This window comes from Miscanthus floridulus, chromosome 7, assembly GCF_019320115.1.
Source record: "Miscanthus floridulus cultivar M001 chromosome 7, ASM1932011v1, whole genome shotgun sequence".
Lineage (NCBI taxonomy): Eukaryota > Viridiplantae > Streptophyta > Magnoliopsida > Poales > Poaceae > Miscanthus > Miscanthus floridulus.
In genome coordinates, this window is record NC_089586.1 from 83,479,475 (window position 1) to 83,497,715 (window position 18,241).

At 45.3% G+C, this 18,241-nt stretch overlaps 1 protein-coding gene across 1 annotated transcript; it reads left to right on the top strand.

Annotated features, from left to right (window-relative positions):
* The first annotated feature begins 16,643 nt into the window (after positions 1-16,643).
* On the top strand, positions 16,644-17,979 carry LOC136463621 (tuliposide A-converting enzyme 2, chloroplastic-like). The gene has a single exon (XM_066462602.1). The coding sequence runs from the start codon at positions 16,798-16,800 to the stop codon at positions 17,824-17,826; it is 1,029 nt and encodes a 342-aa protein (XP_066318699.1). The 5' UTR covers positions 16,644-16,797; the 3' UTR covers positions 17,827-17,979.
* Positions 17,980-18,241: the final 262 nt, after the last annotated feature.

The following is an 18,241-nucleotide window of genomic DNA, read 5'->3' on the forward strand; positions in this document are numbered from 1 at the left end:
TGTACAAAAGACTTAGTAAATAAGGAATGACTTAGGAATCTTTTGCTCTTAATTAATCTCCTGCCTAGCCATACTATATTTATGAGTATCTATTTCTATCTTGGGATTACTACCAATGCCTTACACTTATCATTTATTTATCATTTGACTTACCCCTGCTATAGCATGAGAGTTAATGATCTTGTCATAAGTATACATATTTGTCAATATCTCTAGCCACCCCATCGCTTCTCCTTGTGGATAAATATAAATAACGATACTTAGTATACTCTCGGGTGAAATGCTACAATAGTATATTATCTGTGCGCTTGCGGATTACTTAGTATATATAAATTTACAAGTGTTCTCAATAATTACCAACAATGCATTTCTAGCATCATTACTAGGGATGACAACTTAGTAAAGAGTGATGCTAAGAAATGCCAATAGCCGTGGAGGATGGCATTCGGTAGGGGGGCGGCCTTGGCATTGGCCGTGGTGCACTTCCGCTTCCCTGGCCTGGTGGACATCAGCGAAGTATTGAAGGGACTCCCCAGGGGCACTAGGGATTCTGACATGGCGTTGTTGATGCCCTACCTAGAGGAAGCCACCGACGCTGTCCTGGTGATTGCTCCGCCGGAGGTGGTCCTCCGCGGCCCTTCTATAAGTCGTGAAGGGTGATGGTCGCGGGCGATGCCGCCTCCGTTCCTATGAGAGAAAAAGATCAACTAGTGTGTGTTCTGTGGTCGAACTGCGGGGTGTTGTACCCAAAAAATTTAATGTTTTTGTAAATACTAAGTTCATTTGTTTGTTGTTTTTTTTCTCGCTGCCCCTATTTTTCTGCTTCTCAGGTGCACTCGACCTTCTTTCGATCGGTATTTGGGGCCTCTTTTCCCTTGAGATCCTTGGCTGTGCCATGGGTGGACAGGCTTCATGACCCTTTTCGATGGTGCACAGGCGTTGGCACTAGGTCGGGGAGCCAAGAAATGCAAATAGACCAGGACAAGAGGGCCGAGTCAGCTCGGCGAGCGGTGTGCGTGTGGCACTTTGCGCTTACTAGAAGGAGGAGGAATAGCGCCAACCAAGAAGCGAACTTAGCACCTACTCTAGAGATGTAGAGTACAAGGATGGAAAGCGAGAGCGAGAGGAGGAAGAAAGTCACGTACCTTTGTGTACTTCCTTAGGCGCTTAGTCGAGGAGGAAGGCAGGGATGATGCGGTCTGGGTCAGGCATCGAGCCCCTAGGCGATTGGCTTGGAGAAGGTCTTCATTTGTGGGAGAAGGGCCAGAGCTCCCCTCGACCGGGCTAGCCCCCTAGAGGGGCCAGGCTCCTAGATGGAGGGATTTGCCACATCATCATCGTCGCTGGATCCGTCGGTCGCGTTCCCGAGGCCTGACTCACCAAACATCATCACTGTCTTGGCTTCCCTCTTCATCCTCTTGAACCTCTAGAGGCTTTGATGTGGTCATCGCCATTGCCCACAGGGGCCGCAGGGAGTGTTGCCATGCAAGTTTTCACCTCCTGAGCCCGTACTCTGCCTTGGCAGTTTCTAGGTCCACTCACCATGCCTGCAGGCGATTAGCCTCCTTCCTAAGGTGGCTTGTGTGGCTATGAGGCCCTCGGTGCGGTGGCATGAGCTCGCGTATCTCCCTAGCGGGAGTCTTGCCATCGGTGTGGAGGTGTTCATGGGGAGTCACATCATGTTTGGCATCCCCGGAGTGATGCCCTAGATTGCTCCGTTGGAGAGTCTTGAAGAAGGCACACAGCGAAGGGGTGTCGGCCCTCACTACACTGGAGAGGATGGGGCTCCACGGTGCCTAGCGGATGACGAGGTGCTCTAGTTTCATCTAGAAGGATACCGCCGCGTTCTAGATCTCAAAGGGGAGATCCGAGAGTGAAAGCTCTAGTTTGGTTTTGGTTAATTGATGAAACCCTAAGTGCTAACCTAGTTTATCAAGATGATTATGAGATAGGTAGCACTACTCCAAGTGATGAAGCAATGGTGAAGATCATGACAATGGTGATGGCATGGTGATGGTCAAATGCTTAAACTTGGAAAAGAAGAAAGAGAAAAACAAAAGACTCAAGGCAAAGGTATAAAATGTAGGAGCCATTTTGTTTTAGTGATCAAGACACTTAGTGAGTGTGATCACATTTAGGATAGATACCGTACTATTAAGAGGAGTGAAACTCGTATCGAAATATGATTATCAAAGTGCCACTAGATGCTCTAATTCATTGCATATGCATTTAGGATCTAGTGAAGTACTAACACCCTTGAAAATGTTTGTGAAAATTTGCTAACACATGTGCACAAGGTGATACACTTGGTGGTTGGCACATTTGAGCAAGGGTGAAGAAGTTAGAGTTGAAATGGAGTTGGTCGAAATGATGCTGGCGTCGGTCTACTGACCGGACGCTGGGTCACTCAGCGACCGGACGCTGATAGGCTACGTCCGATCAAACTGACGGGTCTACACAGTACCTAGGATATTGCACCAGACACTGGTCTATGTCCGGTCAAGGTGGACCGGATGCGTTCGGTCGAAGAAATACACCTCAGGGAGCTTACTGGAAACGACCGGACGCTGGGGTTTCAGCGTCCGGTTAGTTTTGCCGGAGCGTTTGGTCAGCTTCGTAGCCGTTGAAATCTGATGAACAACGTTTGAAGCTAGTGACGCATGGCGTGCATCGGGCGACCGGACGCTAAGGGCCAACGCCCGGTCAGTCTGACCGGAGCGTCCGGTCAGCCCACATTGTGCCTAGTGAAGGGGTACAACTGCTCTAATTATTGGGGCTTCTATTTAAAGCCCCATGACTAGCTCAAGCTACAACTCTTGTACATTTTCATTGACATAGCAACCTTGTGAGCTTAGCCAAAGTCCTCCCACTCATCTCCATCATTGATTCATCATCTTTGTGAGATTGGGAGAGAATCCAAGTGTATTGCTTGAGTGATTGCATCTAGAGGCACTTGGTATTTGTGTTGCGCTGTGGATTTCGCTTGTTACTCTTGGTGGTTGCCACCACCTAGACGGCTCGGTGCAGTAGTGGAGGATCGGCACGAGTCGGTGATTGTTCGTGGTCGCCTTTGGTGATTGTGAGGGGAGTTGTACCTTCCCCAGCGAAATGCCGAAAGGTAACTCTAGTAAATTGCTCGTGTCATTGAGTTACCTCACTTGTGGGTAGGTTCTTGCGGCGTCCTATCGTGTGGATGAGGTTTGTGAAACACCTCTTAGCCACCGAACCACCAAGTGTTGGTCGACACAACGGGGACGTAGCGTGTTGGCAAGCACATGAACCTCGGGAGAAAATCGATTGTCTCTTGTCTTTGGCATTCTACCAGTGATTAGCTATATATTCATCTTGTGATTGGTTCATTCCCTACACGTCGGTATAATCACCCTACTCACTTATTTACATTCTTGCAAACTAGTTGATACAAGCTCTTTAGTGTAAATAGAATTGAGAGCTTGCTTTATTATTTACATTCATCTAGTTGAGCTCTTTAGAGTAGAAAGATTGAGAGCTCTTAGTGAGTAATTACATAGCAAGTTTGTGTGCCTAAGTAATCAGTGCAACTAGAATTGTTGGATAGGTGGCTTGCAACCCTTGTAGAGCTAGAGCAAGTTTGCATTACGTTATTTGTCATACTAATCAAATTGCTCTAGTTGATTTGTAGATTTTTAAATAGGCTATTCACCCCCCCCCCCCTCTAGCCATATTAGGACCTTTCAAGTGGTATCGGAGCCATGGTCACTGTTTGATTGAAGGCTTAACAACCTCAGTGTCAAATTATGGCTCAAGTTGTGTTCAACCATGTGGGGGGCAAACCACCGTTCTTTGATGGCACATGCTATGGTTATTAGAAGAGAAAGATGAGGATGTATCTTGGTTCAATCAATGATCAAGTATGGGAAGTGACCGAGAATGACTATGCTATCATTGATCCCGATGATCCAACCAATCAAGATAAGATCAACAAGCAATGCAATACAATGGCTCTCAACACCATATACAATGCCATTGATTCCAATGTATTTGAGCAACTCAAGGATTGTGAAAGAGCAAATGAGGTGTGGAAGAGATTGGAGGAAACATATAAGGGCACACCGGTGGTGAAGAGTGCTAAGTTGTACATCCTCAAGGACAAGTTGACAAGTTTCAAGATGAAGGATGATGAGAGCATTCCAAAGATGTTCCATCGATTGCAAGTCATTGTCAACGACTTGAAGGTATTGGGAAAGAAGATCAAGGATGATGATGTCTCTCATTGGTTCATGATGTGCCTACCTTCAAGATTTGAGATGTTAAGATTGCTAATCATAAGAGGAAGATTGAAGGATATTACCCCCAACCAAGTACTAGGTGATGTCATGACACAAGAGACATACCATGTGGAAAGGGAGAGGAATGACAAGGATGACAAGAAGGAAGAAGAAGACAAGAAGAAGAAAAGCATAACATTCAAGGCTAGCTCATCATCATCAAAGAACAAGGGCAAGTCCAAGAAAGAATCAAGTGATGATGATCTTAGTGATATTGATGATGAAGCTATGGCTCTCTATGTGCGCAAGATGGGCAAGTTCATGAAGAAGAAGGGCTATGGTGCAAGAAAGAGAAGAGATCACACCAAGAAGAAAGAGTATGTGAGAAGATGCTACAATTGCAAGAGCCCTGATCATGTTGTAGCTAATTGTCCTTATAATAGTGACAATGATGAAGATGAGAAGAACAAACACAAGAAGGACAAGAAAGAAAGGAAGGAGAAGAAGGAGAAGAGAATGACCTTCCAAAAGAAGAAGAAAGGAGGAGGCTATGTGGTCACATGGGATAGTGATGGCTCTTCGGATAGTGATAGCTCTAGTGATGATGACAATAAATTTATCAAGAGAGCACTAGCAAGCATCACCATCAACAACAAGCCCTCCATCTTCGACACTCCATCGACGTGCCTCATGGCAAAACCTACCAAGGTAAAATATGATGTGAGTGATGATGATGAATGTGAAAGTGATGCTTGTAGGAGTGATGATGATGATGAGGAGTACTCCAAGGAGGAGCTCATGGACATGTGTGAGCAAGTGCATACTTGCTTTGAGATGAAGAGAAAGGAGAGCAAGGAATTGAATAAGAAAGTCAAATTTCTTGAGCAATCCCTTGATGAGATCAATGCCACTCATGAGAGGCTAATGGAAGCCCATGAGAAGCTTGGTAAAGCTCACTCTAAGCTTGAAAAGGCTCACTCCTCTCTTATTGAGCAAGTCAAAGTGGAGGAAGCCAAGGAGCAAGTGATCATAACATGTGATGTGGGACTAACATGTGATCTTATTGATGAATCTTTTCATGAATCCATTATTGTTGCTCCTACTAACACTTCTTGTAGCACAATCATTACTACTCCACCTATGAATGATACATCACTAATGGTGGAAAATGAAAACCTCAAGAAGGAGGTGAATGAGCTCACTCGTGCCTTAGGCAATGACTATGGTGGAGAAGCCCACTTGCTAAAGTGCTTGGGTAGCCAAAGATTTTCTCTTAACAAAGAGGGATTAGGCTATACCCCCAAGAAAGGCAAGGCGGCCTTTGTCACTCCCAAAGCTAGCTTTGTGAAGGGCAATGGTCGGTTTTGCAATAGATGCAAGCAAGTTGGGCATATAGAGCAAACTTGGAAGACTAACAAGAACACGCTACCTAATGTATCCTCAATCAAATTTGATTCTTGTTACATGCTTTATAAGGGTGCCAATGGTGTGAAGGCTAAGTTCATTGGTACACCAATTGTGGGCCCAAAGAAGAAGGCCATTTGGGTACCAAAGACCTTGGTGACTAACCTACAAGGACCCAAGCAAGTTTGGTACCTAAAAAGAATTGATCTTCTTTTGTAGGTAAATTATAAAGCCGAAGGAAGGCATTGGGTGCTTGATAGTGGGTGCACACAACACATGACCGGTGATCCAAGAATGTTCAATTCAATCAATGAAAGCAAGAGCAATGGGATTGATAGTATCACATTTGGTGACAATGGCAAAGGCAAGGTCAAAGGGCTTGGTAAGATTGCAATATCAAATGATTTGAGCATTTCCAATGTGCTACTAGTAGAGAGCTTGAACTTCAATCTTTTGTCGGTAGCTCAATTGTGTGATCTTGGTTTCAAGTGCATATTTGGTGTGGATGATGTAGAGATCATAAGTGTAGATGGCTCTAACTTGATATTCAAAGGATTTAGATATGAGAATCTATACTTAGTTGATTTCAATGCTAGAGAAGCTCAATTGTCAACATGTTTGATCACTAAGTCTAGCATGGGTTGGTTATGGCATAGAAGGCTTGGTCATGTTGGAATGAAACAATTGAACAAGTTGATTAAGCATGACTTAGTTAGAGGCTCGAAAGATGTCACATTTGAAAAGAATAAGCTATGTAGTGCATGTCAAGCTGGAAAACAAGTTGGTAACACACATCCTAAGAAGAGCATGATGAGCACATCCAAGGCATTTTAGTTGATGCACATGGACTTGTTTGGACCAACCACATACACTAGCATTGGTGGAAACAAATATGGATTTATGATGGTGGATGATTTCACTAGATACACATGGGTGTTCTTTCTTGGTGACAAGAGTGATGTGTTTGCAACATTCAAATCATTTGTCAAGTGCATTCATAATGAGTTTGAAATAACCATCAAGAAAGTTAGAAGTGACAATGGTAGTGAATTCAAGAACACTAGAATTGATGAGTTGTGTGATGAATTTGGAATTAGACATCAATTATCGGCCAAGTACACTCCTCAATCAAATGGCTTAGTTGAAAGGAAGAATAGAACTTTGATTGACATGGCAAGATCAATGTTGAGTGAGTACAATGTGAGTCATTCATTTTGGGCCGAAGCAATCAACATGGCTTGCTACTATAGCAACCGACTCTATTGTCACCCCATGATGGAGAAAACACCTTATGAGCTATTGAATGGAAGAAAGCCCAACATAGCATACTTCTGGGTTTTTTGTTGTAAATGCTATATATTGAAGAAAGGCACTAGATTGAGCAAGTTTGAAAAGAAATGTGATGAAGGTTTCTTGCTTGGTTACTCCACTACTAGCAAGGCTTATAGAGTTTGGAATTTGGCTAGTGGTACTCTTGAGGAGGTTCATGATGTGGAATTTGATGAAACAAATGGTTCCCAAGAGGAAGATGAGAATCTAAATGATGTAAGAGGCACTCAATTGGTCAATGCAATGAAGAACATGGACATTGGTGAGTTAAGGCCTAGAGAGGTGATTAATGTTGAAGATGACAAGAATCAAGTGCTCTCTAACTCAATTGTGCAAGCTAGTGGTTCTCATGATCAAATCCAAGCAAGCACTAGTAATGGCAATATGCAAGATCAACAAATGGCTAGTTCATCATCTCAACCAAGTGATCAATCAAATGCTAGCAATCAAGTGCAAGTGCTTCAACCAACCAATGTTACAAGAGATCATTCATTAGATACTATCATTGATGATATTTTAAGAGGTGTGCAAACTAGATCAAGATTGGCATCATTTTGTAAGCACTTCTCATTTGTGTCATCCATTGAACCTAAGAAGATAGATGAAGCTTTGAATGATGTTGATTGGATCAATGCTATGCATGAAGAGCTAAACAACTTCACAAGAAACCAAGTATGGGATTTAGTTGAGAGGCCTAAGGATCATAATGTGATTGGAACCAAGTGGGTCTTTCAGAACAAGCAAGATCAAGATGGGATAGTAATAAGGAACAAAGCAAGATTAGTGGCACAAGGTTACACTCAAGTTGAAGGTCTTGACTTTGGAGAAACATATGCCCCGGTTGCAAGATTGGAAGCAATTAGAATCTTGTTGGCCTATGCTTGTGCCCACAACATCAAGTTGTATCAAATGGATGTGAAGAGTGCATTTCTTAATGGGTACATCAATGAGCTTGTGTATGTTGAGCAACCTCCCGGTTTTGAAGATGAAAAGAAACCCAACCATGTTTACAAGTTGAGAAAGGCTTTGTATGGATTGAAACAAGCACTAAGAGCATGGTATGAGAGATTGAGGGATTTCCTACTCTCTAAGGGATTCAAGATGGGAAAGGTTGACACCACTCTCTTCACCAAGAAGCTTGGGAATGACTTGTTTGTAATGCAAATCTATGTTGATGATATCATCTTTGGATCAACAAATCAAGAATTTTGTGAGGAGTTTGGCAAGATGATGGCAAGTGAGTTTGAGATGTCTATGATTGGAGAGCTTAGTTACTTCCTTAGTCTTCAAATCAAGCAAATGAAGAATGGCATATTTGTGAGTCAAGGCAAGTATATCAAGGACATGCTCAAGAAGTTTGAAATGGATGAGAGTAAAGCTATTAGTACACCAATGGGGACAAGTGGTAGCTTAGATAGTGATGCTAGTAGCAACATGGTGGATCAAAAGATATATCAGTCTATGATTGGAAGCCTACTCTATGTGACCGCATCAAGACCAGATGTGATGTTTAGTGTATGCATGTGTGCTAGATTTCAAGCCTCACCAAGAGAAAGTCATTTGAAGGCAACTAAGAGAATATTGAGGTACTTGAAGCATACACAACATGTTGGATTATGGTATCCCAAAGGAGCAAGATTTGAGTTGATTGGATATTCGGACTCCGATTATGCGGGATGCAAAGTTGAGAGAAAGAGCACATCAGGCACATGTCAACTATTGGGAAGATCACTTGTATCTTGGTCATCAAAGAAGCAAAATAGTGTAGCACTTTCAATCGCTGAAGCGGAGTACATTTCGGCCGGTAGTTGTTGTGCTCAATTACTTTGGATGAAGGCTACTTTGAGTGACTTTGGAATCAAGTTCAAGCAAGTGCCATTTCTATGTGACAATGAAAGTGCCATAAAGCTCACCAACAACCCAGTTCAACACTCAAGAACAAAGCATATAGATGTTCATCATCACTTCATAAGAGATCACCAACAAAAAGGGGACATTTGCATAGAGAGTGTGGGCACCGAAGATCAACTTGCCAACATATTCACCAATCCACTTGATGAGAAGAGGTTTTGCAAGCTAAGGAATGAATTGAACATACTTGACTTCTCCAATATGTGTTGATGCACCCCCATTATATGACATGCCTCTCCTTCGAGCAATCCAAGGTAAAAGTTGATTGGCATGGCATACATCCTTGCTAAGGACATGATTAGTGCGTCTAGACATATTTCACATTTGAATAGGCTCATTCATGAAAATCAATGAATTGGATGCTTGTATGGTACCACTATTGCTTGTATATTTGAAATGATCTAGTGGTAGCATATGACATGTTTATGGGCTTGCAAACCTAGTGTTTGATTTAGAAAATGAGCTATAAGTGTTTGACCCAACATGGTACAAGATAACCCTTATTTGGAGGTGTGAAGAAGCTTGTCCTTGGATCAAACCGAGTTAAATATCTTTTGCAAGTAATCTAGATTGAACCAAATTGAGAAAATGATCCTCATTTCACATGATCTCACCCCAACATATCTATAATTTGAGGCCACCTTTTGTGCAAATTGTTGACATTAATAACCATACCCTATCTATACTTTAAGCCTTTGTGGTCATTGATGACAAAGGGTGAGAAATAGTGTACAAAGATAGTGAAACAAAGGGGGAGAGATAATCTATGGCAAAAGAAGGGGATCAATTAAAATTTTGAGCATACAAATAGGGGGAGCAAGCTTATAAACTTGTATGGTGCATTTGAATGAGCATTACATATGTTTGCTTGCATGGCATAAGTTTTAATTTCAAATATCCATGCTTGTGTGGTGTATGCTAGTTGTAGGTTTGAATGTTGAAATAAAAAACTAGCATGCATAGGCTAAGTAACTAGACTTATGTTCATTCTATGGAAACTAGACCCTTGGATGTAATGTTGATCTCACAGGGTATTCTAGTTCTTGTATATGTCTAGTTACTAATGGTGCTAAGGATGGTATATTGGTGCACTCCGATTGGTATCACGCTTCAAAGGTCCATCTCTTATACCTTAGCATCATTTGGTAGAAATTGACTCCTATATTTTCTATCTAATCATATGTGCAAAGCTTCAATCCAAACTCTTAGCACATATGTAGGGGGAGCAATTGCTATCATATGGAGTTCATGAAACTTTCCCATATCCTTTACACATGGTAAATATGCTTAGACAAGCAACATGGATTCAAATGAACTTTAATTCATATCCTTATATAAGGGTTGTCATCAATTACCAAAAAGGGGGACATTGAAAGCTCTAGTTTGGTTTTGGTTAATTGACGAAACCCTAAGTGCTAACCTAGTTTATCAAGATGATTATGAGATAGGTAGCACTACTCCAAGTGATGAAGCAATGGTGAAGATCATGACAGTGGTGATGGCATGGTGATGGTCAAATGCTTAAACTTGGAAAAGAAGAAAGAGAAAAATAAAAGGCTCAAGACAAAGGTATAAAATGTAAGAGCCATTTTGTTTTAGTGATCAAGACACTTAGTGAGTGTGATCACATTTAGGATAGATAGCCGTACTATTAAGAGGAGTGAAACTCGTATCGAAATGCGGTTATCAAAGTGCCACTAGATGCTCTAATTCATTGCATATGCATTTAGGATCTAGTGAAGTACTAACACCCTTAAAAATGTTTGTGAAAATTTGCTAACACATGTGCACAAGGTGATACACTTGGTGGTTGGCACATTTGAGCAAGGGTGAAGAAGTTAGAGTTGAAATGGAGTTGGTCGAAATGATGCTGGCGTCGGTCTACTGACCGGACGCTGGGTCACTCAGCGACCGGACGCTGATAGGCTGTGTCCAATCAAACTGACGGGTCTGCACAGTACCTAGGGTATTGCCCTGGACGCTGGTCTATGTCCGGTCAAGGTGGACCGGACGCATCTGGTCGAAGAAATATGCCTCGAGGAGCTTACTGGAAACGACCGGACGCTGGGGTTTCAGCGTCTGGTCAGTTTTGCCGGAGCGTCCGGTCAGCTTCATAGCCGTTGAAATCTGACGAACAACGTTTGAAGCTAGTGACGCGTGGCGTCCATTGGGCAACCAGACGCTGAGGGCCAGCGTCCGGTCAGTCTGACCGGAGCGTCCGGTCAGCCCACGTTGTGCCCAGTGAAGGGGTACAACGGCTCTAATTGTTGGGGCTTCTATTTAAAGCCCCATGACTGGCTCAAGCTACAACTCTTGTACATTTTCATTGACATAGCAACCTTGTGAGCTTAGCCAAAGTCCTCCCACTCATCTCCATCATTGATTCATCATCTTTGTGAGATTGGGAGAGAATCCAAGTGCATTGCTTGAGTGATTGCATCTAGAGGCACTTGGTATTCGTGTTGCGCTGTGGATTTTGCTTGTTACTCTTGGTGGCTGCCACCACCTAGATGGCTCGGTGCGGCGGTAGAGGATCGGCACGAGTTGGTGATTGTTCGTGGCCGCCTTCGGTGATTGTGAGGGGAGTTGTACCTTCCCTAGTGAAGTGCCGAAAGGTGACTCTAGTAAATTGCTCATGTCATTGAGTTACCTCACTTGTGGGTAGGTTCTTGCGGTGTCCAATCGTGTGGATGAGGTTTGTGAAACACCTCTTAGCCGCCGAACCACCAAGTGTTGGTCGACACAATGGGGACGTAGTGTGTTGGCAAGCACGTGAACCTCGGGAGAAAATCGATCGTCTCTTGTCTTTGGCATTCTCCTGGTGATTGGCTATATATTCATCTTATGATTGGTTCATTCCCTACACATCGGTATAATCACCCTACTCACTTATTTATATTCTTGCAAACTAGTTGATACAAGCTCTTTAGTGTAATTAGAAGTGAGAGCTTGCTTTATTATTTACATTCATCTAGTTGAGCTCTTTAGAGTAGCAAGATTGAGAGCTCTTAGTGAGTAATTACATAGCAAGTTTGTGTGCCTAAGTAATCATTGCAACTAGAATTGTTGGATAGGTGGCTTGCAACCCTTGTAGAGCTAGAGCAAGTTTGCATTACGCTATTTATCATACTAATCAAATTGCTCTAGTTGATTTGTAGATTTTTAAATAGGCTATTCACCCCCCTCTAGCCATATTAGACCTTTCAGGGAGGTAGTACCAGAAGCATTCCAGTGGTGGGAGTACCTTGCTGGTAGTGGTCTAGTGATGAATGCTGGCCAACATGTAGAACATCTAGTGACGGTCTGACATAGTGGGGTTCAAGCCCAAATCATGCAGGATCTGTTGGGCCAGGACCTCGAGATCTGCTCTCAAGGGCTCTGGTGGAGGGGCAACACCGAGGGCTCGTTGCCCACTGGCGCAGCCCCGTGGAATGGATGAAGCTCGTCGTAGCAGTCGACGACTTAGGCTAGGCTTCCAAAGTTGAGGACTTGGCCCAGATTGAAGGCGCTAGCCATGACAGAGAACTCGCTGGGAAAGCGGACACCGTCGTCTAGGGCAGTGCCACTTGCTCCGACGATGAGGCGGGTAGCTCCGGCCACCATAGAGCCTGAATCACACTTGACGCTACCCCCTACCTGGCGCGCTAGCTGCCATGGGGTTAGAACCACGACAAGCATTGTTGTTCGAGTCTATGTCAGAGTACATGTCTCTAGTGGCTCGGGTGGACTCAAGAACACAAGAATTACAGAGAGGACGCAACGGTTTATCCTAGTTTGGGCCAATCGGTGCCCTATGTCTAGCAGGTGATGATCCTTATACTCAAAAGCACCCAAAATCAGGGGGGTTACAATAGGGTTGTAGAGAGATTTGGTAGGGGGTTAGCTCGGTGCTAATCCTAAGGTTGCCTCACCACCGGTGGAGTCTTCCCCTCGTCGGAGAGTAGGAAGACGACGGAATGCGATGGAGGAGCTCTCGGTGTCCCTCTCTGGGTTGCCTTGCTCTCGATGCTGAGTAAAGGCCAAGGAATGGAGTGGAGTGGAATGATTCATCTTCTGATGATGGTCCCCCTAGGTCTGACCTTATCATGCATATAACAAGATAGGTCGGGTACATGGCGGTTTGGGGGAACTAGTCTATGGTCTACATGTGCCAGAGTCTAGGAGGGCCTTTGTAGCGACGTGCTGTGGACCGTGGCAGTGTTGTGGAGCTGAAGAAGCCTTGAGCATCGTCCGGCTGCTTTGTTCTGACACTCTGCATGTTAGGCTGGAGTCTTCTTGGTGGTGAAGGAGGTCGGCTTCATGGGCTGATGCGCAGGCCCAGGGGCCTCTGAGCCCCTAGAGGCCATAGGGAAGCTTTGTCTTATTATGTCACGCCCTGTGTGTGACCTTGTCAGGAAAGTGGTCGGCAATGTCGTGCCCAAGGGGCAGCACCGGGGAGCCCCTGAGCCTCGGTAGCTCAGGGCACGTCTTCTTGCGCTGGGGCCTTAGCTGGCGTCGTTGGCCGGGCAGGAGCCAAGGGCTGGGCTAGAGTGTTGTCATAGATTGGGAGCCTTAGGGCTCGGGCAAGCCCCTGAGCCCCAAGCGGAGACCGCATCGTAGTCAGGCTCAGTAGGGTTTCTTCTTCAGAGGGTGCACGTGAGCGTATCCAATGGGTATAGCCCCTGAGCCCTCGGGCAATCCTAGAGGGGTCGGTCGGGGGTCTTCTTCGTTCGGGAACCATTGGACTCGAGGCTTAACATACCCATATTTTAGGATCTCGTTAGTCGTGATTCACAAGATCGTGAGCAACCGCTGGAATTAGTGTATCAATTGCTAAGACGCGGCGTCCTTGGATGGTTGTAGTCAGGTCATGAACATCTCTCCAGTGAAATCGGAGTTATCCCTCTCATTACCAAAAGATCGGGACATCCATACCCTTATCACCATGAAAGGGACTCAAATGTGTTGAAATGGTTCAAGTCACATGCTCAAAGATGGTTTTCTCAAAGAGATGAAACAAAGATGATTGCAACACCTTATGAAGTGATATTAAGAAGAAATGGCATATGAAGACATTGAAGACTCAAGTGATTGAAGTGGTTATATTATGTTGATCTTGAGTATAGGTATGTCGTACTATCAAGGGAGATGCAATACGAATCATAGACAAATTTTAAGTGCTCAAACTAATCGAACCACGAGTACTAACATAAGAGAAACATTGGGCACAACACTTTCACTTGTTGGTCTTAGGGCTTGTTCTTGATTGGGTTGGAAAGCCCTCGAAACAAGATTTTCGGAAAGTCCAAGATCACTGAAAACGAGTTTAGAGTAAAAAGTTATGGCGTTTTTTATGAGGTGATCTGTGTTGTTTTGCAGGATGCGGAAGTCCCGTGAAAAAATGTAGAAGTGCCATGGCGCGGAGGCAAAAGTGTCTAACCCTACAGGTCATAACGACTAGTTTTTGGAGTTCAAATGGCTAGTTTTTGGGGTCAGTATATATACCCATCCAACGGCCCATGGTGATGCTGTTGACCTCCAGATCATTCTAAACACATTTCCAGGCCATGTTAGAGCTCTCCACAACCCTCTATTTGTGAGAATGAGTGATTAGTCTGTGATTAAGTGTTAGGGTGAGAGATTAAGAGTATCATTCTAAACACATGCAAAACAGGATGCGCTAAAGTGAATTTTACAACAGTATACGAACTATTAGACCAAAGCTTGGACCCATATATAAACCAAGGTCATAGGCTCAGTTAGACAAAGGTTGGGCCCATATATAACCCAAGGTCATAGCATTAACCAACCAATAAAGAATGAATATGTGAGTAAGGCCTTGTTTAGTTCCTCCTCTAAATTTTACTCCCTATCACATCGTATGTTTGAACACATGCATGGAGTATTAAATATAGACTAAAAAATAACTAATTGCATAGATTGCGACTAATTTACGAAATAAATTTTTTAAGCCTAATTAGTCCATGATTTGACAATGTGGTGCTACAACAAATATGTGCTAATGATAGATTAATTATGCTTAATAAATTCGCCTCGTGAATTACTGAGGACTTCTGTAATTGAATTTACTATTACTATCCAAACACTCTCATATAACACCCCGATATGATACCTAATATGATATTCCTAAACTTTACTCCTGAATTTAAACACCACCTAACTCTCCGTGGAAAAATAAGCACGACGAATAAAGCCGTTGACCTTAGAGCGAGATATAAACGCAAAACAGGTGATAAGAGTGTAAACTTGGTCGTGTGGAATGATACACTAGCGCCATTTCGTGGGACGAGCCGATAGACACCCCAGTTCTTTTCGAGTCGAAAAATCATGTCAATATCCATCCAATGGCTGCATTAGGCCAGACGCTAATTTGATTATAATAGAGTGTTTAGCTAATAAGGAAAGCCAATTAAATTTTTTATTTGACGGTGAAAAACTTTTAGCCTAATATGGATGCTGTCGTTGTTCGCCAATGTTTGCTGCCTTCAAGAGAGGAAATATATTTAGACCGAGAAATTCATTTTAGATTTATGTTTCGCTGTATAGGCCTTGTCCATTAAGCGTTTATGGGCCAAGCTACAAATATTTAGGTCTATTCACAACCTCCACAAGGCCAGGTATCATCCCGTTTTGGGTCGGGTAGCGCATATTGCAATTGAGTAGGCCATGCTAGGCTGGTAGTCATTAAACCCAATAAAGAGCGTTTTAGGGGCTGTTTAGTTGGGTCCTTAAACAAATCTGCCTGGCCAGGCACGAATTCAGACATTTGAGGCAGGTTTGCATGTTGCCTTAGGCAGCCCCGGCTCCACACAGCATCTCCAGGCGTTCGATTTTGATCGTATGGGGCTAGAATAGCTTGCCTAGCAGGCATGTCTAGGCGAGGGCAGCATCCAAACATCTCCTAAATTTGGTCGCCTAGTAAGGCTAAGATTGTTGATTGGCTGATGAGCTGCATGCTAACCCACGATCCAAATAGACTCTTACAACCTTGATCCTAGCTTCATCTGTACCGAGCCCATCACTGATGAGCTGCATGCTAAGCCACGACCCAAATAGACTCTTACAACCTTGACCCTAGCTTCATCTGTACCGAGCCCATCACTACAATCTGTTGTTTGCCTTGGCAGTTGATACCACCAAATGAACTTGTCTTGGATAATAAAAGCGTTTCCAAGAGTCTCTTCTAGACTCGCTCTCTAAATTATCATTCGAAGAGCTACTAGTATAAAAATACTTTTCTATATCTTTTCATCTTCTCATAGTTTCTTTATATCTTATGCGCACTCTCTTTATATCTTTTCATAAGAATTGGACAGGAATTTCACAGGAAACAATTTGATTTTATATTATAGAGAAAACATACGAACAAGAAAAAAAAAATCCGAGTTTCAAACAGACATTTATAATTTGAAATAGAAAGCGTATAAAAAGGACCTTGGAGTTGATGAGGTGTCCACGTATTGCAATAAACAAAGCGAATGGCATATTCAAGGACGGCGGATTTTTTGTTTCCCGGTAGAAAAATACAGTAGCAGTATCACAGGTCTTCTAGAAGATAGTGAATGAATTCCTCTTCTGCAATCTGGAAGAGAAAAGTTGAAGGACGTGCAGAGACTTTGTGCGGCCCCGCCCCGACGTAATCAATTCAGCATTTCAGATTCGGCTCAGCGAATCGATGCATGGCCTACGTATTCACACCTGTCGGTGAGTGCTGCTCCACTGCACCCGTTCCTTCCACGCAAACGGGCTCAAAACCTCAGAGAGTCCGCACGTCCGCTACCAACCAACCACCTCGCCGGGCACGCGACGCGAGCAAGGCAAAGCACGCAAAGCGCAAGTCCAACAGCCCGCGGTTCTCAGTTCTCACTCCACACCTCCACCTCTCACGAGCGCGCGCGCGTCCGCCATGGCGTCGTCCAAGCCTTCGATATCGTTCCCCTTCCCCGTCCCCGCCCCCGACCCGTCCGACGAGGTCGTGCGCGAGTTCGGCCCGCTGCTCCGGATCTACAAGAGCGGCCGCATCGAGCGGCCCCTGGTGGCCCCGCCCGTGGATCCCGGCCACGACGCCGCCACGGGGGTCCAGTCCAAGGACGTCCACCTCGGCTCCTACTCCGCCCGCCTCTACCTGCCGCCCGTGGCCGACGGCGCCAAGGCCAAGCTGCCCATCGTCGTGTACGTCCACGGCGGCGGGTTCGTGGCCGAGTCCGCCGCGTCGCCCGGCTACCACCTCTTCCTCAACAGGCTGGCCGCCGCCTGCCCCGCGCTCGTCGTCTCCGTCGATTACCGCCTGGCGCCGGAGCACCCGCTCCCCGCGGGGTACGACGACTGCCTCGCCGCGCTCAAGTGGGTGCTCTCCGCCGCCGACCCCTGGGTCGCGGCCCACGGGGACCTCGCCCGCGTCTTCGTCGCCGGGGACAGCGCCGGCGGCAACATCTGCCACCACCTCGCCATCCACCCGGACGTCCTCGTCCATCAGCAACAGCAGCAGCAGCAGGCCCGCCCGCCGCTCAAGGGCGCCGTGCTCATCCACCCCTGGTTCTGGGGCTCCGAGGCCGTGGGCGAGGAGCCCGCGGACCCCGCCGTGCGCGCCATGGGCGCCGGGCTCTGGTTCTTCGCGTGCCCCGAGACCAGCGGCATGGACGACCCGCGGATGAACCCCATGGCGCCCGCCGCGCCGGGGCTCCACACGCTGGCGTGCGAGCGCGTCATGGTGTGCGCCGCGGAGGGCGACTTCCTCAGGTGGCGCGGCCGCGCGTACGCCGAGGCGGTGGCCGCGGCCAGGGGCGGCGGCCTCGGGGTCGGGGACGCCGCCGCCGCCGGCGTCGAGCTGCTGGAGACCATGGGAGAGGGCCACGTCTTCTACCTCTTCAAACCCGACTGCGACAAGGCCAAGGAGATGATGGACAAGATGGTCGCCTTCATCAATGCCCCCTGAGCCGTCAGCCGTGACGCGTGCCGGCGTCCCTTGGTACTAGCCCTCAGAATCATCGTGGCCGTGGCTTGCTGTGCGCCACCGTGACAGGCATTTTATCGTGACAATGTGGAAAATAAAATAATGGATTTCAGGTGTTTTTGAAAATTTTGCCCACGCGTCGACTTGTCCACTTCTCGCCAATTTCATTCACGTAAACAATGGAGTACTTCGGTTTGTGCAGGATTGTTGTTGAAAACGAGGCCATGCAAATTTATGAAGTTTTCATTGTAATGATCCAGTTTCAAATTATATGTCAAGTATGTGAGCATCTCAAAAAAAAAAATTTTTGATTCAACCTAGTTTGAATAATTTTGAAATTAATTTCAAATAAAAACCTTATTTTTCTCATACGTGCTTTGTGAAGGAACTTTGATCT

What these genes read in the sequence shown, in the direction of transcription:
- LOC136463621 (XM_066462602.1), top strand. Translation starts at nt 16,798, where the DNA reads ATGGCGTCGTCCAAGCCTTCGATATCGTTCCCCTTCCCCGTCCCCGCC.